Source organism: Carassius auratus, chromosome 20, assembly GCF_003368295.1.
Source record: "Carassius auratus strain Wakin chromosome 20, ASM336829v1, whole genome shotgun sequence".
Taxonomy (NCBI): Eukaryota; Metazoa; Chordata; class Actinopteri; order Cypriniformes; family Cyprinidae; genus Carassius; species Carassius auratus.
Window position 1 is genome coordinate 8,765,172 of NC_039262.1, and position 22,878 is coordinate 8,788,049.

Consider the following 22,878-nt stretch of genomic DNA (forward strand, 5'->3'; position numbering starts at 1 on the left):
CCAACAACAGCTTTTAAATTTGGTTGGAGAGCGGAAAATTTGAATCGCGTAATAACCTTAAAACAATATGGCAGGATTTGGAAATTAATATTCATGTTAATGACTGGCTGGCTGGATATTTCATCTAATGTGGGTAAGAACAGGAAAGCCCAAATAGTGCATAGATACTATTATTCACCATTTTGAGAATACTTTTAAGGAGTGGTTGGGCTTTAATTTACCTGTAGAACAATAATTATGCGTTCTTGGAGATAAATCAGTTGTTTCTAATGTAGCAAAAAATGTATTAAGATTGGTTGGATCACAGCTATCAGAATGATCTTGCTCAATTGGGAATTCCCCAAATCTCCTGATTTGAAAGACTGGATTGATGGGATGATTGTAATTGCATAATATGAGTGCTTGTTGGTGTACTGCAGAGTGAGATGAGAAAAAAAAATAAAATAAAAATAAATTAGAATGTCGTGGAAAAGTTCATTTATGTCAGTAATTCAATTCAAATTGTGAAACACGTGTTTTAAATATATTCAATGCACACAGACTGAAGTAGTTTTGTTTAAGACTGAAGTCTTTTTGTTTTAATTGTGATGGTTTTGGCTCACATTTAACAAAAACCCACCAATTCACCATCTCAACAAATTAGAATACTTCATAAGACCAATAAAAAATAAAATAAAATAAAATTGTTGACCTTCTGGAAAGTATGCTAATTTACTGTACTTGTACTCAATACTTGGTAGGGGCTCCTTTTGCTTTCGGTGTGGAATGGAGGGGATCAGTTTTTGGCACTGCTGAGGTGGTATGGAAGCCAAGGTTTCTTTGACAGTGAACTTCAGCTCATCTGCGTTTTTTGGTCTCTCGTTTCACATTTCCCTCTTGACAATACCTTATAGATTCTCTCTGTTGTTCAGGTCCGGTGAGTTTGATGGCCAGTCAAGCACATCAACACCATGGTCATTTAACCAACTTTTGGCGCTTTTGGCAGTGTGAGCAGGTGCCAAATCCTGCTGGAAAATTAAATCAGCATCTTCAAAAAGCTGGTCAGCAGAAGGAAGCATGAAGTGCTCCAAAACGTCTTGGTAAATGGGTGCAGTGAAAATTGGTTTTCAAACAACACAATGGACCAACACCAGCAGATGACACTGACTGTACCCCAAATCATCACAGACTGTGGAAACTTAACACTGGACTTCATCAGCTTGGGCTATGAGCATCTTCAGCCTTCCTCCAGTCTCTAGGACCTTGGTTTCCAAATGAAATATAAAACTTGCTCTCATATGAAAAGAGGACTTTGGACCACTGAGCAACAGTCCAGTTCTTCTTCTCCTTAGCCCAGGTAAGACGCCTCTGACGTTGTGTGTGGTTCAGCAAATTCCTTGACACGTGTGTGTGTGGTGGCTCTTGTTGCCTTAACCCCAGCCTCAGTCCAATTCTTGTGAAGTTCAAAATTCTTGAATCGATTTTGCTTCACAATCCTCATAAGGCTGCAGTTCTCTCGGTCGATTGTGCAACTTTTTCTTCCACACTTTTTCCTTCCACTCAACTTTCTGTTAAAATGCTTGGATACAGCACTCTGTGATCAGCCAGCTTCTTTGGCAATGAATGTTTCTGGCGTGTCAATGATTTTTTTTTTCTTCTGGACAACTGTCAGATCAGCAGTCTTTCCCATGATTGTGTAGCCTAGTGAGTCAAACTGAGAAACCATTTTGAAGGCTCAGGAAACCTTTGAAGGTGTTTTGAGTTGATTAGCTTATTGGCCATATATGTCACCATAGTCTAATTTGTTGTTGTTGTTTTTTTTTTGTGTTAAATGTCTGTGTGAATTGAATTTATTTAATACACAAGTTTCACAATTTGAATTACTGAAATAAATCAACTTTTCCAAGACATTCTAATTTATTTAGACAATTGTAAAAAAAAATGGGTGTGATGAGCAGGACTCCTTAAAAACTGTTACATTTCCATTTGATTTTGTATCGTTACATTGATGGTGACTAGTTGCTGAATAATTGATTAGAAAGGTAAATATTACGTACTGTGGTGGTGTATGAAGTAAAAAAAAAAAAAAGATATATCATATGTTTTGGGGGAAGGAACTAGTTTTTGTAGATAACTGTGAGCAAAAGGGTTTAAGAGCATCTACCTTGGTAAGCCTCAGATAGTTCACTGATTCTCAGCACTGGATCTTATTTAATAATGTCACTCTTCACTATTTGTAATATCTTGCTTAATTTATTTAGTATTTAGATAAAACTTACAAGGTTTATATCTTGGGTACATTAGGCAATGTTAAAGATTCTATGTACAAAAGGTAAATAGTACATATATAAAAAAAAAAGTTCTGCATTAGTACTACATATAGTGCCTACTGATTGCAAAATCCATTCATAAACAGAAAACTTTTTACACTTTGCTCTTCTAGCACAGTGAAACAAGGAATAACCATTTCCGTCTTTGGTTTGTAATTGACAATTTCTCAAAAAAAAAAAAAAAAAAAAAAAGATTAATAATAAGATTAAGTCAGTTAATTCATCATTTACAGAAACCTCACATTTTCCCAGTCAAACTGGGAGACTTTTTTTCTTTCTTTTCCAGTCAGACTTCAAATCACATGGTAAATGAAGTGCCATTTTCATTGTACGAGCCATCCATAGAGCGCCGCATGGAAATGTAAATTTCAGTGGTGGCCCGTGAGGACCGTCTCGCTGACATGTAGTTCTTCCCCATGCACCAGATGTCCCGTAAGATCTTCTGGAAGTGGTTTCTGAAATTCACCCCGATGAAGGCGTACAGCAGGGGATTGAGACAAGCGTGCAGATACGCCAAGCTTCTCGTTATGATCATGGTCAATCCGATGGACTCCTCGAAGCTGCATTCCTGCTCTTGAAACATGTTGATGGTATAAAACAAGAGTGCTATATTATAAGGCATATGGCAGACCACAAACACAAGGACCACAGTAAGGACCACACGCACTGCCTTGTGTCTCTGAAAGTTCTTGGCCCGAAGGAGGGTGACAATGACGCTTGAGTAACAGAATCCCATGATCAGCAGCGGCAAGAAGAAACCCAATGCAACCTGAGAGCTGGGCACCACAGTTTTCATCACACGTGCCGTTTCATTTGACTCAAATTTAAAAAAGCAGACATATGGCCCATCTTCACTGTCAGTACCATTCCACATGGAGGTTTCAGATGGGCCGGGATGGTAGCGCTCATAAAACATGAAGGTAGGAAGGGACAAGAGCAGGGCTGACAACCAGACTACTGCACAGACCAGGTGGCTGTAAAGCAGAGTGCTTGAACGCAGCCGGTAAGACCGGCGTGCCTGTACGATGGCAAGGTAGCGATCTCCACTGATGCAAGCCAGGAGCAGCATGCCGCTGTAGAGGTTGACACTGTAGATGCCACGCAGAAGCTTGCAAGACAAGTTCCCCATGGACCACCCATACTGCTCGCTGTAGATAATCAAAGGCAGTGCCACCACAAACAGGATGTCAGCGATGGCCACGTTCAGCAGATACACATCAGTCATGGACTTGGTCCGCTTGTAGAGAGCGTATGTCATGATCACGAGAGCATTGCCAATAAAACCAACAAAACAAATGATAGGGTGAACAAATAACTGGAGGAAGTTTTCAAGCATCAATTTGCTCTCCATCGAACATGGCTCCACCAATCCATTATACGCATCTTCTAATTCACTGTAGTAATAATCCTCCATTTTCTCCGCCTGAGACTGCAAGGAAAGAAATAAGAACAGGACAAAACCAAATTTTATGGCAGATCTTAAAGATGCCTAACTGAAATCTAATGTACAATACTAAAATATCAAAAACAAAGAAATGGGAGTGTGAGTTACAGGACAGATTAAATCCAATCATTCACTCCACACTAGGAAAAAGCTCTCAGTGCAAATTTTGCTTTGTAGTTTGACATTTTAACTTTGCAGGAGGAGGAAACCTGCAGAAAATCAGGTCACGTACACAGCATAAGATTCAATGCATACAACACATTAACTGGCCATTTGTCCTGAAGAACACGTTTGTCTAGCAAAGCATTGCATTTTTTCAACTTTTTACTACTTTCCATGCATTCATACATTTTATAGCAAGCATCAAGCTTGAAAAACTAGGCTTTTCATAACATAATGTCACACAGATTCAGGAAAACCCATGCAATGGTAAATTATGAAAAAATAATAATAATAATAATAAAAGCTAAAAAGTGCTTACCATAAATTCAAACAATAATTTATGAAATAAACTTTATATTTATTCATAAATTATATAAATAATAATATATAACTTTTTATTTCCAGACAAGTTTTTAGTCATTTTCTTTTGTTCATGTCTTTACTAGTTACTGGCATATAGAAGAATTATGCATTTATTCATTGCTATGAAAAAAACTATGCCATTCATCAATCTATGCATTTATCTCTCTCTCTCTCTCTCTCTCTCTCTCTCTCTCTCTCTCTCTCTCTCTATATATATATATATATATATATATATATATTAGGGGTGTAACGGTTCACAAAATTCACGGTTCGGTTCGATACGATACACTGATGTCACGGTTCGGTTCGGTTCGGTTCGATACGTTTTAGATACAGCAAAATGTAAAAACATCTCAACTTTTCAGAATGCCGCAAGCGCCCGCGGGTCATGTGACAAGAACCAACCAATCAGCTTCATCCTTTCCCGTAACAACGTTGAGAGCTCAGCCAAGATGAAGGAACAGCTGATCATAGTTGTATATGGATTGCAATTTTGAAATAAATTCAGTAGCAGAGCTACTGCAAGCGATTTTTAGAGCTGCAAATCCATTTATCCTTCGCTGAAATTTCCGCGTCTCATGGAGAGAGCACGTCATTGTTGCTTAGCAAAGACAGACGCCTCAGGAGAAAGACGCGCTTAGCGTTTTCCATGCGTTTTTAGGCACGATATGTGAACGGCCCCTAAGGCGCTCGCTCACTCAGCACGCGCTGAAGGCTCGTTGCAAAATGTCTAATGCATTTAACAGACCAGAAATATAAGATCCTAAAATAACCAACAGGTCTGGTGTTTGGGTTGGATTCCCTGTAAGCTATAGTTTCTAAATGCTGCAGGGATAGTTTGCTGCGTGCATGTTTCTCCTTTTTTTCGTCTTTTCCCAGATAGTACTGACGCATATATCCCAGATATTCCCGCTGTTTTTTTTTTTTTTTTTTTTTTTTTGTAATCCCGCTGGTGTACCCTGTCATGTTGCAGATGCGACATACCGTTGTTTTTTTATCCACCACTCTCTTGCCATCACCATTATAGCTTAAAGGGAATCCAAAGTGCACCCAAACACCAGACCTGTTGGTTATTGGAGGATCTTCTCATTTCTAGTCTGTTAAACGCATTGGCTATTTTGCAACGAGCCTTCAGCGCGTACTGAGTGAGCGAGCGCCTGCTGAGTAGCCTAACATAAACATATAAGATGGTGTTTTTTTCTTCTTCGGGAGTGTCAGGGGCGTTGCCTGTTACGTTGTTTGGGTTATTGGGCTACCTTGTTGAACGCATATCATTATATTTCTTTCTCTCTCTTTTTTTTTTTTTTTCAAATATAATTAATTACTCCAACGAACCGTTCGGTATACATAATGCGTACCGCGTACCGAACCGAAAGCGTCGTACCGAACGGTTCAATACGAATACGCGTATCGTTACACCCCTAATATATATATATATATATATATATATTTATATATATATAATTATATAGTAGTCAACATTTGAAGTGGATGAAAAAATGTATACAAAGTTGTCAAGACAAGAACGGATTTTGGTTTTAGGACAACTTTGATTAAAGGTTTTGATCCACTTCTAATGTTGACTATGGTATCTTAGTTTTGAGCAAAACAATTTTCTCTTAAGTGTACCAATATCAGTTTGCAAGAGTCTCACTTAAACACAGATCCTGCACACTAAAATCTTCCCATTTAAATATATACACACACAAAGACTAACATAAATAATTTGTCTGCAAACTGGGTAATTAAATACATACATATTAACACAAACCGACACTGACTGAAATTTCCACTTAAAAATGTAACATGTGACTGAAGTGGGAAAAAGAAGCGACTTACCAGTATCAGCACAAACAAATCTAATGGAAAGCAGTGAGAGGTTTCTGTTCCTTCTTGTTTTTAATGAGGAAAGACAACCTCTGGGTAGGGCAGAGCTGTGTAATAAGAATGACAATTATCTGACCTAAACAGAAGGCGGCACTTCACTGAGAGCTGTACAGGAACATGTAGGTGTTAGTGCGAGACCATCAAAGCCGCCCGACAAACGCACACAGTACAGAAAGGATTATGGCTTCATGTAAAAGGTTGAAGTTGCACCTCCAACAGAAATACCCAAGCGAGCAATTTATGTATGGTTTAAATAGTCCTAAAGACTCATTTCACTTTGATGCCTTCTACACTTTCACTGACATTAAAACAAACAACTTTGTTACCCAACTCAATGACTGTGTTATTTTAAACCAAGAACTCACAATTTGCTATCCTTTCATTTCTGTCCGTGCGTAAAAATAAATAAAAAAAGGCAAAGAAAAACAGGAGGAGTCAACAGTCAGGCTGTAATTAATTATTTATTGTCAACTAAATCCATAAATACATAAAGTATAAAATAAAGAACCAACAAATAGGTTTCAAGCAACGTCTTCAATGTAGTCTGCACCCAAACTTATCTGTGAAACGCTCACATCCTGAGTGGTTTCATCAAGCTAGAAAAAAAGACAGCAAGAGAAACGATGAGATCAGTCAATAAAATCCCAAATTTCAGCCAAGGTTAAACAAAATCACTTGCTCACTTGCTCTCACTGGGCCTCTTTAAGCACCTATATTTACAATTGAAAAACATGCCACTCTCATTTCTTGCCTTCTACACAATGCAGTCTTATCCATGAGGCTACTCTTATTGACATTTATCCCTCTTCACATAGATTTATGAAAAGCAGGGCTAGAATTAAGTGACATTAAGAATAACTACATCAATATTATATTTATACAATATTATAAATGTCAATCATTTCTTTACAGCTTTATTATATTGGAAAATGATCAAGAAATAAAGTCATTTAAATTTCTTCTGAAACAAGCAATGTCAACACAAGTAATGGCACTTTTTTAAAGAATACCTTATGGCTGATGTCAGGCCCCTCTATCGACACCTCCTCATCGATGCTCACTTCACTCTTAGACTTTTCAGAGAGATGACTGAAGAGAAAAAGAGAGAGGTGACAACACTTTATCAGGATTCAGACGGAGCAAAATAACATCTGATGGAAACATTCTTTACCTGTTGAAGTCATCGTCATAGTCAAGATCATCATCTGGAAAGCATTTAAAAACAAAAACAAAAAAAGAGAGAGAAATAAGGATTGTGATAGTGAGTAGAGTTGTATGATTGTATGATATGAAGTCAAAAATGTAATGTATTACTGAGGAGTTCCTACCCAGCAAAGGGGATGCAGTTTTCTCATTTGGAACGGGAAACTCTTTTACAACCTTATCTTTAGAACTAGACGTACCTAAGATAACAATTATGGAGAAATAAAATATTAGTGTCAAATTCATATAAATCTTTAAGCACATCATGGGTTGATTCAATTTCATTCCAGAAAGTCGCAATCCCACTCTAATGATTCATAATGTTTTTAGAAACCTTAGGTGGGTTAAATTAGGTGTAAAGATTATGCATAATCTCTGGATCAATCCAGAATCATCTGAGAAAGTCGCAAATGGCTTGCTACCGTTTTTATCAGATGAATGGTCTTTCTGACTGCTCTCAAACGATCCTCCCGCACTCTTCAGCTGCGCGTCTGCCATGAATGCTTTTCCTAAACTGCTGCCCAAACCTTCTCCCCTGGAAAACAGACAGGATGAGACTCTGTGTGAGCTGACAGCCATATGAGGAGTGGAGGAAGAGGGAAGTTATGGCAGGAGACAGACGGGAAATGGCCCAGCTCACCTGGGTTTAGGCCTGTTATCACAGTCAGAGAGCATGTCCTCTCCATCTCCCTCTTTATCACTGCCTATACCAGACAGACTGAGGCCAGACAGAGCAAGAGTATGTTCATCCACACATACATATAACACCAAGAAGAACCAGGTCAGGGCCATTGAGAGGGAAAGAGAGAGAAATACACAGAAAACATGCAGAGCAAATGCAGAGAAGAAAAGAAAGGAGAAGTATAAAGGCAAAACAATTGTGGTCGTCGCTACTGCACTACTCTTGTACTTTTGGTATCAGTTGTTGGATTTCCTGTTTTACAGTATATTTTATGTGGATGGTGAGAGAAAAACGGCTATATTTTGTGTTTGGACCAAATACAGAATGTGTGTAGTGTGTGTGTGCGTGTGTGTGTGCGTGTGAACTGAATGCATGTGTGTGTGTACTGAATGTAATGATATTTTTATGACTCTTAATTTTTTGTTGATCATTTTATAATAGTTCCTATAATACCTTGAATCAACAGCTAAAAAAAAGAAATTTTGAAAAATAATGCAAACAATAAAAATAATGATAAAATGAAATATTTCATAACATTTTATAGACACGTAAAAATAATGAATAAATATTGTCTGTGCGAACAATGTCAAGCCCTAGCTGCAATCAACACTTGTAACAAAAGTGATGAAATTATATATGAAAAATGACTGTTCATAAGACTGTTACTCTGATTTAACACTGTATTGTGTGTGAATGCAAAGGTAGTTAAGTGGACTGACCACAGCATTCTGCTTCTGTATGAACATGAACGGCCTCAATGGGAGTACATAGCCTGATTTTGCACCCATGGGTTAAGATGGATGCAGTAGGCTTGAATGGCTTGAATCACTCCATGCACACTCACTCATTGAGGCTAGTGCCCCTCCTCATTTGGGATAAGGATCGCCCTGAAAGGCTCCCTTCCCTCTGCCAGTGCTGACTTCTCACGAGGGGGAAAACACATACAGAGCACAGACAGTTACAGAAAGAGGGAGGGAGAAAAGCAAAAGAGGGACAAGGTGCAACATACAACAAAGCTCCAAAGTCGACCTTTACTGTGTCAAAACCATAGCAAAATGCGAATACACTCAGAAAACAGGAAGTACTTACTCTTTCTGACTATAGCTTTTTTCAGAATGCCTCTGCCCTGAATAAGGCTTATCTGCTGAAGATAAACCACTGTTTCATGTGCAGCATTAAGAGAAAACAGTGAAAAGGAGAAGATACAGGTCAGAAAAATAAAAGCACTTCTCTGTATTTTTTCTTAGAGCAGTTATTTAAGGCCTATATTTATAACTATGACTTCAGGGTGGATGCCTGTCATATTTAAACAGTAAAAAATTAACTACTGTTATGTGCTTCAAAAGCATGAAGAACCCAGATCTATGCTTCTGAAATTACAATCAAAGGTGCCAGCGGTTTAGATGATTTCATTTTTATTTGCTCTTTTAGTCTCCGTAGAACAAGTTGGAACTGAAACAGTAATTTTTCAAAGCTCTCAGTAGAACGAAAGTCCCACAATGAAAGTCAAACCAGGACTGTGATAAATGTGCTTAAATGTCTTTTTTTTCCCACTTATATGCATTAACAAATTGGTTTTCTTTATCGTTTTGCTAAACTGATTTTCTTTCAGCTTTTTAAAACAAAAACACATGCAATTAAACAGGTCAAACTTGGGAATATTTGTATTGATGTAAATGTTTGTAGAACTTTAATGTTACATTTAACTAACATTTTAAACATGATTTAAATAAACACTGTCAGTGTTATTTGTGATTTAGGTAGTGATGAAAAACACTTCTCTTTTGAAATTAAACAATTTTATTTATTTTAAGTTTTCCTATTCATTTTCATTTCTTCATCCTATTTTTAAGTGACATGCCTAGAACCCAATACCAACAGTTTGTCAGTTGTGTCAACAAAAAAAAGTAGGGGCACTACTACAAAGAGACATAAGGCAATTAATTTATTGCTAAGTATTTCTAATCTTATTGGGACTCAAATAATACAGTTTCATGATTTCATGATGTTTGTATCCCCCAGGATTTAACACTTCAGACGTGCATACGTATATGCAGAGCAGCGGAGCTGTCGCGGCAGAACAGCAAAGCCATTGCAGGTGCCGCGGTAGAAGAGGTGCATGCCGTCGGACATGGAGCACGCCTAGATCGCCATCCACCCGGCAGTATGATCACGTGCAGATTCTGTGGTAGAGACCATGAAAAGAACAAAGAGAAATGCCCAGCTTTTGGTAAGAAACGTAAAAAGTGTGGAAAGCCAAATCACTTTGCAGTTAAATGTAGAGCCCAGATGAGACAAGGAAACCATAAATCAGTAAACAAAGTGACTGAACAGGACAGTGATGAGTATGAGGACATCCTCACTGTGGGTGTAGCAAATCCAGAGACTGTAAAGAAAAAAAGAGGAAGAAAATGAAAAGAAAACACAGCTGTACGCAGGGATGCTTTTGGGAAAGGACCTTGTGAAATTTCAGATTGACTGTGGAGCAAGCTGCAATGTTATTCCTATCAGTCTGCTGAGCCCAGATATAAAACTGGAGGATACAAAGACTGTACAAATAATGTACAACCAAAGCAAAGTGAGACCACTAGGAAAGTGCAAACTGAAAGTAAGAAACCCGCGAAACCACAAACTGTACAGGCTGGAATTCCAGGTGGTGGATAACAACTGTACTGTCCCCCTAATAGAGAAGAGGGCAAGTGAAACTATGAAGCTCATCAAAGTACATTATGAGAACATTCTTGCAATAGACAGTATAGTCACCACAGAAAAGCCTGCGACCAGCCAGTGGTCACTAGAGCAGATAAAGACTGAATATGCTGATGTATTCAGGGGTGATGGCTGCCTGGAGGGTGAGTACAAAATAGAGATTGACAACACTGTTAAACCTGTACAGCTCCCAAAAAGAAGGGTTCCAGTAGCCATGATGAAACCTTTGAAGGAAGAGCTGCAAGATCTGCAGAGGAGAGGAATCATTGTGCCAGTAGAGAGGAGCACGAATTGGATCAGTAGTATGGTGGTCGTACAGAAGTCCAGCGGCAGTCTCAGAGTATGTATAGATCCAAGGCCTTTAAACAGAGCTTTAAAGCGCAGTCATTTCCCACTACCTACTATTGATGACATACTCCCTGAACTGTCAAAAGCCAAAGTGTTTACTGTGTGCGATGTTAAAAGTGGATTCTGGCACGTCAAGCTGGAGGAAGACTCCAGCTATCTCACCACATTTTCTTCCCCGTTCGGCAGGTATCAGTGGCTGCGCATGCCCATGGGCATAAGTCCGGCCCGTGAAATCTTTCAGAGGAAGCTCACAGTCGCATTAGAGGGCCTGCCAGGAGTATACATCATTGCTGATGATGTGCTCATTACAGGACAAGGAGAGACACAAGAATCAGCTGAGAGAGACCATGATGAAAAACTGAAAGCATTTCTAGCACGATGCAGAGAGAAAGGTATCAAGCTAAATGCTGATAAGTTCAAATTGAGACAAAGAGAAGTCTCTTACATCGGACACCCCCTGACATCTGATGGATTGAAAATAGACCCAGTCAAAGTTCGAGCAATAACACACATGCAGAAACCAGCAGATGTAAAAGCAGTTCAGAGACTACTAGGGATGGTAAATTACCTCTCAAAGTTTTGTGCACATCTTTCAGACCAGTGTGAGGCTCTGAGACAGTTGACACACAAAAACTGTGAATGGAGATGGACTGCACAGCACAAAGAGGAATTCTGTAAAATAAAAGAAACAATTGCAAATGCTCCAGTGTTAAAGTATTATAACCCTGATGAAGAACTTACCATCCAATGTGATGCCTCAGAGGGAGGCCTTGGTGCTGCACTCATGCAAGGAGGTAAGCCAGTAGCATTCACAAGCAGAGCCCTAACACAGACCGAACGGGGCTTCGCACAGATAGAGAAAGAGTTACTAGCTCTACTGTTCGGGATGGAAAAGTTTCACCATTATACATACGGACGGAAAGTAGCAGCACAAAGTGATCACAAACCCTTGGAAAACACCTAAAAGACTCCAACGGATGATGCTGAGACTTCAAAAATATGATTGTGGAGGTTGTGTATGTTCCAGGGCCAGAGATGTGGCTAGCAGACACGCTAAGTAGAGCATATCTGCCCCGAGAGCACACCCATGGGAGATGTTGAAGCAGAGTTAGAGACAATAAACATGACACAACATGTACCGATCTCAGCAGACAGATTTGAGTCTATCCGTTCTGCAACAAAAAAGGACAAAACTTTGCAAACACTGATTAAAACTATACTACAAGGTTGGCCAAAGAACAAGGCTGACACACCACAAGAAATAGGTTATTATTACCTGTTTCAAGAGGAGTTGAGCTACCAGGATGGCATTGTTTTCAGAGGAGAACGAGCTGTTATCCCTAAGCAGCTTTGGAGGGAAATAAAACAATGTATACACTCTTCGCATTTAGGTGTGGATGGATGCCTGAGGAGGGCCAGAGAGTGTGTGTACTGGCAAGGAATGAATGAGCAGATCAAATCACAATTACAGCAGTGTGACACCTGCCACGCAGTGGACTTTAACCAGCAAAAGGAGACACTGCGTCCACATGAAATGCCGGACAGACCTTGGGGCCAAGGTAGGCACTGACCTGTTTACTTTTGACAACAAGGACTAATTACAGTAGACTATTATTCCAATTTTTGGGAAATTGATTACCTGACAGACACCAAATCGACTATTGTTATAAGAAAGCTGAAAGGTCACTTTGCCCGCCAGGGTATTCCAGACATCGTCATCTCTGACAATGGCCCACAGTTTTCATCACAGGAGTTTCAGAAGTTCAGTGACCATTGGGCATTTCTTCACAAAACTTCATCACCTGGCTATCCTCAGAGTAATGGCAAGGCAGAATCAGCAGTCAAAACTGCTAAGAGATTGATGCGTAAAGCACAAATGTCAAGACTGGATCCATATCTAGCAATCCTAGATCATAAAAACACACCAACACATGGATTGTCAACCAGCCCAGCACAGAGATTACTGAGCCGTCACACAAAGATGATTCTACCCACGAAAACCAGCCTCCTACAACCAAAGATTCAGAATTCTTTGAAAGAATTGATAACAAATCAACAACGGCAACAAACATACTACGACAGATCAGCTAAAGACTTAGACACACTAAAACGAGGTGACCCTGTCAGAATACAACCATTTGAGCCTCATAAGATCTGGAGAAAGGGGACGGTGGTGGAGCCCATTGACTCAATGTCCAATTGGAGTCTGGAGGCGTTATAAGGAGGAACAGTAGACATCTACGAAGGGACCAGGGAATGACCCTCAGAGTATCCAACCAAACAGAGACTGTTGTGGCTGACAATACAGAACACGCAGGAACTGCAGATTCTCAATCACAAACATCCAACAATGTGGAAAATCAGATGCAGAACACCGAAAAGACAGACATCCCAGCATCTAATGTCACGAAAGCAGGGCGATTGATAAATAAACCGCAATACTTAAAAGACTTTATCACAAAAAAAAAAAAAAAAAAAAAAATGTGAAACTGTCCTAAGGAAATGTGATATTAATATACAGAAGTTATAAGGAAATGTATCTTATGTTCATATCAGAAATCAAGAGCTGTTTAGAATGCTAGTTACATGCAGCAAGTATAAAAAAAAAAAAAAAAAAAAAGAGAAAGGATGTGACAATAGGAACAATTGTTGTATGTTTGTTGTAGTGGGGAACCAGAAGAGGGAAGGACGCTATGGGTAAACGCATGTGTAAATGAGTGTTGAGAAGAGTCAAGTTAGTTGCCGAAGTCTGTCTTTATTGAATAGAGATGACACTTAAAACAACCTATATGTAAAAAAAAATACTAATTATTATTACTTTTATTAAAAATTCATAAAATTCTAACCTTTCAGTGGATAATGAGAATTTTAAATGGCCAATGTGTATTAGAGAAAAACATTTATTTCATAAAAATATTACCCTCATTTTAAATTCTTATTATCCAATGAAAGGTTCGATTTTTGTGATTTTTTAAAATAAAAGATCAAAAGGATTAACAATGCAGATTAATTTTCACAGCATTCTTTGATCATATTTACCAAGGGTGTCCATATTTTGGGGCATGACTGTATGCGGAGTTTCAGTTCATTTTTGTGACAAGCTTCATTGGTTTACAGAAAGGAAGTTTAAATGGCAGAAAGCGACATCCTATTTGTTTTCTTTCTATTAAAAAACCACAATGTTTTGTTTTCATTCTTAGTGTACATAAATAAAAGCAGACCTTTATACAGCGATGCATTATTAATAAGACAATAAGTGTTTAATGTTGATTCTGCTGGTTTAAGGAAACAGTAGAATTGATTCTACCGGCGTGCGCGCATACACACGTTTGTTTTTTGTGGGGTCATCGGTGTAATGGTTTTTATACTGTACAAACTGTATATTCTATGGCCCTACACCAACCCTACACCTAACCCTAACCCTAAAAGGAAACTTTGTGGAAATTTTTACTTTTCAAAAAAAACAAATTTTGTTTGATTTATAAGCGTATTGAAAAATGGGGACATGGGTTATGTTCTCATAAGTAACCCTCTCCTTTTAATACCTGTGTCATACCCATGTCATTATACAGAGTTGTGTCCTGATATGTCATAAAAACAAGAGCACACACACATCAGTTCCAGCATTGCTAACTTGACAGCACAGTTGGTTCATTATCAAAATAAAATACAGTTAACCAAACATCAGTGGGCGGCTTCTGTCACCGACGGAACTGAAACACAACGCCTATAATTTACATAAGAAATAATAGTTTAGCATTCAGATACGTTACATCGCAAATATGGAAATATTATCGAATATTTGGATTTGTGCCGAATGAGAGAGGTAGGATACACGAGCACAAAGCTCCATTTCACAAACAGTTGAGTACACAAGTTTTTAAACATAGTCTTTCACGGTCAGCACATGGTTTATGTCGAGTGTGGGATTTGTTTTCAAGTGCACTACTCGTGGCATTCGCTGTTCTTCTGCTGGGAGTTGGTTATCAAACAGCGTTGAATTCCTGTGGGCAACCCCTTCTGATCTGGAGGAGAATTGCCTGTATTCGTCATAAGGTCTCATGCCCTGAACCGAGATGCCCCTACCATGATGATTCGGTACCAATACATGCATCATTCCACCCCAATATATATTGTATCTTGATTTATACCCATAAAAGGGTGACATATCCCTTGAGATACAAACATTTAGAGACAGATTACAAAGAATGTAAGCATTTAATTCATTCAATTTCAATGTTAACCAAATGCTGAACAACAGCTTTGTAAATGGGTAAGTCCCCTCCAACATGTGCAAATATGTGACCTAGATCAACTATTATCGGAGGTTGAGTAGATTTCCCACTATAGGCTGCCGTTCAATTTTAAATGCCGCCCGTGAGCTAAACAAAGAATGTATGAACAAAATCAATATATCTAAATATTCATGACCAACATCCTTTCACCCTGTCCCTGCCTCTCCCCACAGCCTCTCAACTGTATGTACAGGATATACGTTGTCCCTTTTAAGGTTAACGTTCCACAAAAGAAACCATATTTGATGATTTCTCAGAGTAAAGCTATTCTTACCAGCCATAGGTCTTCTGAGGTTGAGGAAGAGGATCATCAAAGAACGAGTCTCCTTCATCCTCATCCTCCAGGCCAAACTCCAGTGCTCTCCTCAGTGAGGTGGGGAGGTTTTTCCCATCACCTAATCCCTCATCTGTGCCTTCAGACACTTGAACAGATCCTCTGTTCTTCTGAGATCCCAGCGGTTCACCAGGTCGTCTGTCTCCGGCCTTTTGGAACGCCACAATATTATTAAAATACTCTGCTACAAGCGACACATTTCATCTGATGCAATCAGCATGATCAATAACCATCATCTGTTTATGTAATAAAGTTACTGCTTGTATGATTCAGCTTGGACCAACAGCTGCCCATTTTAGATGAACTGTTATGTGTATGAAAGTGAGGCGCCATTATGAACGTACTACAAATCAAAGAAAAATAAGTTCCCTTTTGCCAAAGTGGTTTTAAAACATGTCATTCTCAAGTAAAATTGATCCGGGAATTAGTATGAGTAAATGGTTAAAAGATTAAAAGCAAAGATCATCTGACATAAGTTACAAGAACAGTAGGTTGTTAAAAAGCCCATTTTGAAACTGGCCCACGTTAAGAAGAATGCTGCGTCATTCAACCCACTCACAAATCGATCGATTACTTACAGGACAATTTTCAAAAGAAAGGTTTTACTTGAGATGAAATGGTTTCAGAAGTAGTATACATATGCAAAAAAAAAAGAGGTTAGACATTACATGCTGAATCTAGTTAATAAAAAGATGTTAGTAAGTGTTAATACATTTATTTTCACAAAAGTACTAGTAGGTGATTAGCAGAAGCATGGTCAGTATCTTTGCTCTAAATCTTTTTGAAAACACTGATCTCATCTGTATTGTGTGTTAGCTTAAATCTGCTCTGCGATAGAGAGTTTACTATATCAAGTGCTAAGATGGTTCCAGTTCAACCATGGGCTACGTTTAGCACCGTTACACATTCAAGAGCTTTCTGGATCTCCATCTTGTATACAAAGCAGTCATTTTGTCTTGAAACATGAACTTACACTTGCATGCGTGATAACAATAATGGGAAGTAGCAGAAACCTAATAACAGCCAAATGTGTATAGATACATTTACAAATAATTTACGAGACAAACGAAGCCACATGGTTGAGCCGATCAAAAGCTCCAGTATTAGAGCCGACGCACATGTGCTTTACCTTTAGGTCAGGCTTTTCTTTCTGCGCTGAACTGTGCTTAACAAATCCTTTATACCTGGGTATCTGAGCACCAGAATACAGCCATCAGCTTACCTTTTACAACAATGACATGCTATCCTCACTAAATCATACATAGATATGGATGGAGTGAACAAAATGAAAACAAATGCAAAACAATGAAGGGAGAAACTGTTATAGTAAAATACAAACACACAAAAACAACTATTGCATACTGACTAATGGAGTAATGTCTATTCAAAGAACTTTCATAAAGATTTGGACAGTTTTAATCAAAATTATTGTCTGTTTGAACTTCCCAATGGTATATTATGTAGAAAACATCTATAATGGATAAAAGTCATTTAATGTCATTTTGAGAAACATAGGAAGATGGAATTACATTCAGCATTAATTATTTGTTTTGTTTATTGAGCACCATAATAAATACATTTTAATAAAAAAAAATAATAAATATAATATATATAACAATTTTAAATGGTGTTAAAATATTTGAAATTCCCAATGGTATGGGGAATAAATATAGTGAATCTCAAATAATTCCTAAATATATTTCTTATAAATGAATGATGATCTTTTCTTATAAATGTTATGAAGGCATGGGTAAGCACATAACATAAGCAGCTAAATTTAAAACAATCATTTTGTTGTGGGTCAAAGGAACCTACTGCCTATACTTTGGTAAAACCCCTTCCCCCTTTGTGAGTCAAACAACAATGACTTCATGAAATTACTACTGTGTATCATCCAACATCTAAGAGATAACCCACGATATGCATAAGATATGCAGATAAATCCAACGCAGGAAACACAGCTACCCAAAACTACACACATCTTCTATTCATAAAAACTAATGATGATCTGGGGTTCAATTTAAGGAGATGGGATGAAATGAAATTAGAATGGATGAAAATTGTGCATACTATAAAACAAATTTTTAATAACATATTGCAGGTTTTGCATATAAACAGGCCAACAAAAGCCAGCTGTGGCTTTGTGGTTTATTATTATTTTTTAACATATACAGCTGAAATATAGAATACTAGACATGATAAAAAATAACTCATATCTGATGTCCATAAAACAATCAGAGATTATAATCTTGACAGAAGGTGAGAGGAAAGTGTGTGTGTGTGTCAGAGAAAGATAACCGGAGAAAGAGAAACAAAAACAAAGAAAGACAGGAAGTCAGTTTACCTTGCTGGTGGAAGAAGAAATGATTTTATCTTCAGAGGTGTTACTTGAGGTATAAAGTGCATAGCTACTCTCACTGGAAACCTGTAAACAATATTACAGGCCTCAATACTGAAATCACAAAAAGGGATTGCTGAAAGAAATCAGAACATGTTCAAGGCTGCTCACCACACTCCGACACTGAATGAAAAAGCATTTGTACATTCCCAAGAAGTCCTGGAAGTCTACAGCTAAGTAAAGTTAAGAAAGAAAACAAAATTTTATTAGCAACTACTGCAGTTTACCAGACATATAAAATTTGCATTCCCTAAAATGATTGAAAAGTAAAAAAAAAAAAAAAAAAAAAAATCACAGAGAATCACTAACTCTTACTTGTGTTCTTGCCTTTGGCTCTAAATTCCTCAGTGACGTAACTGTCCAGCATGTTTCTTTTTTATTTGCAGATAAAAAAACACACATATTATTGAAATAATATGACCATTCATAGTAACTGCAACCACAATGGCTAAAGCTACAGTGCATGAAATACAATCAACTGAAACTGATCTTTAATAATGATCTTTTGTTAAGAGACCTTTATTTAGGTTTGCGTGTAGAAATACACACGTTCCTTACACAAGTTATGAGAAAGAACATGACCACAGCAGCATGAACCTCAACCAGAGAAGATTATAGAAGAGCAAACCAACAGTGTGGGGAGATGTACATACTTTCAGTCATTACATAAATGAGGGTTTCAAAACCAGTACATTTCCTAGAGTTCGTGGCATTCAAAGTGCTGAAACAAACCTGCTGAACTGGGGAAAAAGATCAGTGAAAATTCCAATAACAGCTTCTCTGTTGATCTCACCACTTCTGTTCTGTGAAGTCAAATCAAAAGATATAAATTACTAATAAAGGGTTTATATATATATATATATATATATATATATATATATATATATAAACTAATCATTTGGTTATTCATTACTAATGTATTATTACATAATAATTCTAAAGATTTATGACCAAAAGAATAATACAGTGAATAAGAAGATATCTAATGAATATTAATTTCAAAATAGCAGTACTTTCATATTTACAATTATATATTGTATGGCATATTGCATTAATTATTATTTAATCAATAATAAAAAAGAAACAATTTTTTTTTTTTTTAATGTCGAATAAAATGTTACCTTGTCATGGCTGTCAAATCTTTTGCGGGCATCAGCAATTTGACGGGGCAACAATTCCTAAAAACCATTTACAAACATCACTACAATTATTGCAGATTACACTCGGGATAAAATCATTGTAGCAGCCCTTTATTATTGAAAATTCCCTGATTCGTGTAATATTTTACATATTTTTTTATTTATACAAATTTGTCATATACACCACATGTTTGAGACATCTGTGTTCAGCTTGTGCACTTACAAACTAGACAGGATATCACATTGTACAACTATGAAACTTTAGCATTTGAAGTCTCATCTGACAAGACAGCAGTCAAGGGCTTGATTAAACCAATAAAACGTAATGTGCCCACAAAACAAGACAAAATATCTAGAAGTAGGACAAGCTTGTTTTGCACAGGTATCTTCACAGGAAAACCTTTTTTTGCAGCACCACTTAAAGAGGTTCATTTACATCATCCTTCCCTTGTGTGACCTGAATAAATCGCTTGGGGTTTGTGATGTGTGGGTAAACTAGTGATAAGAATCAACCCCGAGATGTGCTCTCCAACCACAAGTGAAATAAGTGGGTTAGCACTATTACAAGTCTGGGACTGGATCTGTTTTCTGAGAGTGCATCAACCCCACCTGTGCTTACTGTATATGTGGGTGTAAAAACAGTTACAGAGATATCGACACAGATAACATGGACTGTGCCTGAGCCAGACAGCAGTGGTGGTAAAGTACCTTGGGAAAAGTTCTCTCAATCAACCGATCTCCCTGAGAAAAGAAAGACATACTATCTGAAAGATGTGAATTCATTTGATTGACTAAAATGCGGAGCATCAAAAATCACCTCTTTATGCCGGCCCCTCTTCACCAACTCAAGCAGGAGAGGGGTGTTTTTATTCACCGCCGTTTCTGATATACCAAGCTCTTTAGAAAGAGTGTCACTACTGTCAAGCCCATTGAGCTGAATAACACATAGTAGGGTATGTTAGTTCAGATGAAAGAGATTTGAGGTCACAGAGGACAGAGCATAACACATTCAAATCAACCAATCAAAAAACATTTACTGTACATGATTTTCTGAATGACAGCTTCAAACTGTGTATCACTTACAGTGTTACATATTATATAACACTGACATACCGTACTAATTTCAGTATGAAACACTGCAAGGGTGAAGTCTAAATTAAAGACTTGCAGGAAGTCAGTTACAAGACCTGCGACCAAGCGACCTGCAAGAAGAGCAAGACAGTTTTCCAAAGCAAACATTTAGAAATGCAAGCAAAACATCAGGTCAAAAAATAAATGAATAAATAAATAAATTCATAGAAAATAATGTAGTGTATGATAGGCACAGATGTTTTAGTTTCAGGCTATGATTCCATCGATTCAGAGTATATTTAACACGTTTCATATTTTGAGTTGATTTTAGAACACATATTGTAATTTCTCATGCACCTCCTAGCAAAGAGTAATTTAGTGTATGATGTCCAATTTTATCTATGAACAATTGCAAGTTTGCATTTGTATGATGCCTAGTCTAAATCTGTCCATATTTTAAAAAGTGTGTAGTGCATTACAACCCAAGTCATCATCAAATCCAAACAAGACAGAAATAAAACTAACAACCGAATGCCTTTTTATGGAATTCATACTTACCATCCTTTGTGTTTAAGGACTTTTTGAGGTTTTCATTCACAAGAGGTGTTTTGTTCTGTTCAAAGATCATGCAAAAACATACAGTAACATAACTGCATTTGATCAGCAAAATATACAATTTATGTTGAATGGTCTAAAAAATGACATTAAAACTATTTATAATTACCCCAACTTTGTCTTGCTCTTCTAAGGCAAGAAAAACAGCTGCACGCAGCTCTGCCTGTAACCCCACCAAAAAGAGATCTATAATCGCTTCATTTGTCCTTTATTGAAACATATATATAACAGTACAGCACCAAAGACTCACACAGTGGATCAGAACAAAGTCAGATAAACTCAGATATGTTACTGAAACTGCAGAGTAAACAGAGAAACACTTTTATGAACAAATATGGCTGCGTAAAGGCATCATATTACAGGTTAAACCAGTTTACTTGTGGTCTGGTCATTTTGGATTACTTCATATCTGTGAGTACTACACCTTATCAAAATAAAATAAACCAAGACTTTGCAGCTTTGACTGTTAACTAGAAAACAGGCTTTGTTTTGATACAACCAAGATAAACAATGACCCTGACTGTATGTCTCATTTTTAGTTGTATGAGGGAAAACAGGTTTTATTACGATCAGTGTCATAACCCAGTGTTGTCACACCAGTGGCTGCTGCCCATAACAACTTTAGCATCACTGTGCTATGCTAACAAACATTGCGCTTAGAATATAAAATATGTCTCACACGAGACAGAGATTACTCCAACCTCATAAAGACTTAAAAAGGGGTTCAAAACAGACAGGAAAATACCTTAATTTTATTCAAAACACCACTGTTTTCCAAGTTTTGGATCAGTAGATCTCTGAGTTCCGTGTCCTCCTCCGTCGCAGACATCTTCAGTTTGTGTCATGTGACTTTAAGCTGGAAACTTGCGCACCCTGGCGGCTGTCAACGGCATTACACATGGGTTCATTATGGATTGGACTGGACTTGTTGAGCTTGTGCAGTTGTGCTACTACACTACAGTATGTTCAAACAACAGTTCGAGATGTGTCTGCTCTGTCTGATTCGGCATTTAGTCAGTCCCTCTTGCCATTAGGACAAATGGGAATCCTAACAGATAGCTCTCTGCAGGAAGGCCTATTAGACCTGGAGCTCGCCTTAGCTTATGAATATTAAAAAGGTCATTGTCAAGATGCTTGATTGTTGTCCTGCAGGGGACTCAGTGTAGTTATAATTTAGAAATAACTGAAGCTAGTTTTAATTGTTCGTGCCATACGTTCAGTGACTACTTCCATTTTTTCTCTATGACAAAACAATCACGAATTTGACTTGATGTACATACCAAAAACATAAAATACAAGCAAGTCTTTGTAGTTTACTATTTAACTTTAACTAAAAGAGGGCAAAACTACATGTCTGGGTCATTCCTGTTATGTTGTTGGTCCTACGGTCTACTCTTCTATATGCCAATGTTGCCATTTTTTATTTCTATTTCTATCAAATTGATATTAAGGGTATGGCATATCAATGACTATTAATTATAGCTAGACTACATAGCTACCCAATGGTAAGAGAATTAACAAGATATCTAACTGGTTTAGTAGGCTATCATCATGATTGCAAAGGGCCTGTTTATTCATTAAGGGCTATTCGAAAGCATTTGATTCTGATAAAATAAACACATTTCCAAGCATCATAAATCTTTTTTATTGTAGATGTTTTGCCAGCGGAACATATAATGCAGGGCTATTTTGTAATGGACTGTAATGACTAATTTTCTGTTGCCTTTGACGCATGATCAGTCCCATGACATGTATGCCCATAAGTAAAGATGATAGCCGGTCACATACTGTACTTCAAGGCAACTGCCACTGAGATTTTTTTTACTCTAGGTATCATAGACCTCCTTGATGCAAATCAGATGATGATGTAACATAACTTTAGTCATTGTGAACATATGCTGAATAAAAGGGAGATGTAA

At 37.6% G+C, this 22,878-nt stretch overlaps 2 protein-coding genes across 10 annotated transcripts; both read right to left on the bottom strand.

Annotated features, from left to right (window-relative positions):
- Positions 1-1,682: 1,682 nt before the first annotated feature.
- On the bottom strand, positions 1,683-6,514 carry ccr6a (chemokine (C-C motif) receptor 6a). Its single transcript, XM_026290870.1, has 2 exons — positions 6,118-6,514; positions 1,683-3,738 (listed from the first exon to the last, which is right to left on the bottom strand). The coding sequence occupies exon 2, from the start codon at positions 3,721-3,723 to the stop codon at positions 2,608-2,610; it is 1,116 nt and encodes a 371-aa protein (XP_026146655.1). The 5' UTR covers positions 3,724-3,738; positions 6,118-6,514; the 3' UTR covers positions 1,683-2,607.
- A 93-nt stretch (positions 6,515-6,607) lies between these two features.
- On the bottom strand, positions 6,608-21,817 carry LOC113120797 (FGFR1 oncogene partner-like). 9 transcript variants are annotated; one of them, XM_026290861.1, is made up of 21 exons: positions 21,705-21,817; positions 21,069-21,122; positions 20,903-20,957; positions 20,387-20,475; positions 20,091-20,207; positions 19,982-20,014; positions 19,256-19,312; positions 18,867-18,937; positions 18,450-18,505; positions 18,246-18,307; positions 18,081-18,161; positions 16,866-16,928; positions 15,677-15,885; positions 9,140-9,208; positions 8,895-8,969; positions 8,009-8,086; positions 7,791-7,903; positions 7,494-7,568; positions 7,337-7,370; positions 7,176-7,254; positions 6,608-6,761 (listed from the first exon to the last, which is right to left on the bottom strand). In XM_026290861.1, the coding sequence occupies exons 1-21, from the start codon at positions 21,786-21,788 to the stop codon at positions 6,687-6,689; spliced, it is 1,629 nt and encodes a 542-aa protein (XP_026146646.1). In that variant the 5' UTR covers positions 21,789-21,817; the 3' UTR covers positions 6,608-6,686. The 9 variants fall into 9 exon arrangements, with proteins under 9 accessions (XP_026146646.1, XP_026146647.1, XP_026146648.1 ...); XM_026290862.1 differs by lacking the exon at positions 19,982-20,014; XM_026290863.1 differs by lacking the exon at positions 16,866-16,928.
- Between the last annotated feature and the right edge of the window lie 1,061 nt (positions 21,818-22,878).

What these genes read in the sequence shown, in the direction of transcription:
- ccr6a (XM_026290870.1), bottom strand. Translation starts at nt 3,723, where the DNA reads ATGGAGGATTATTACTACAGTGAATTAGAAGATGCGTATAATGGATTG.
- LOC113120797 (XM_026290861.1), bottom strand. Translation starts at nt 21,788, where the DNA reads ATGTCTGCGACGGAGGAGGACACGGAACTCAGAGATCTACTGATCCAA. An exon ending in CCATTCATCTGATAAAAACG is followed by an intron (nt 7,569 to 7,790) that starts GTAGCAAGCCAT and finishes TTGTTATCTTAG; the next exon opens with GTACGTCTAGTTCTAAAGAT. An exon ending in AACTGCATCCCCTTTGCTGG is followed by an intron (nt 7,371 to 7,493) that starts GTAGGAACTCCT and finishes AATGCTTTCCAG; the next exon opens with ATGATGATCTTGACTATGAC.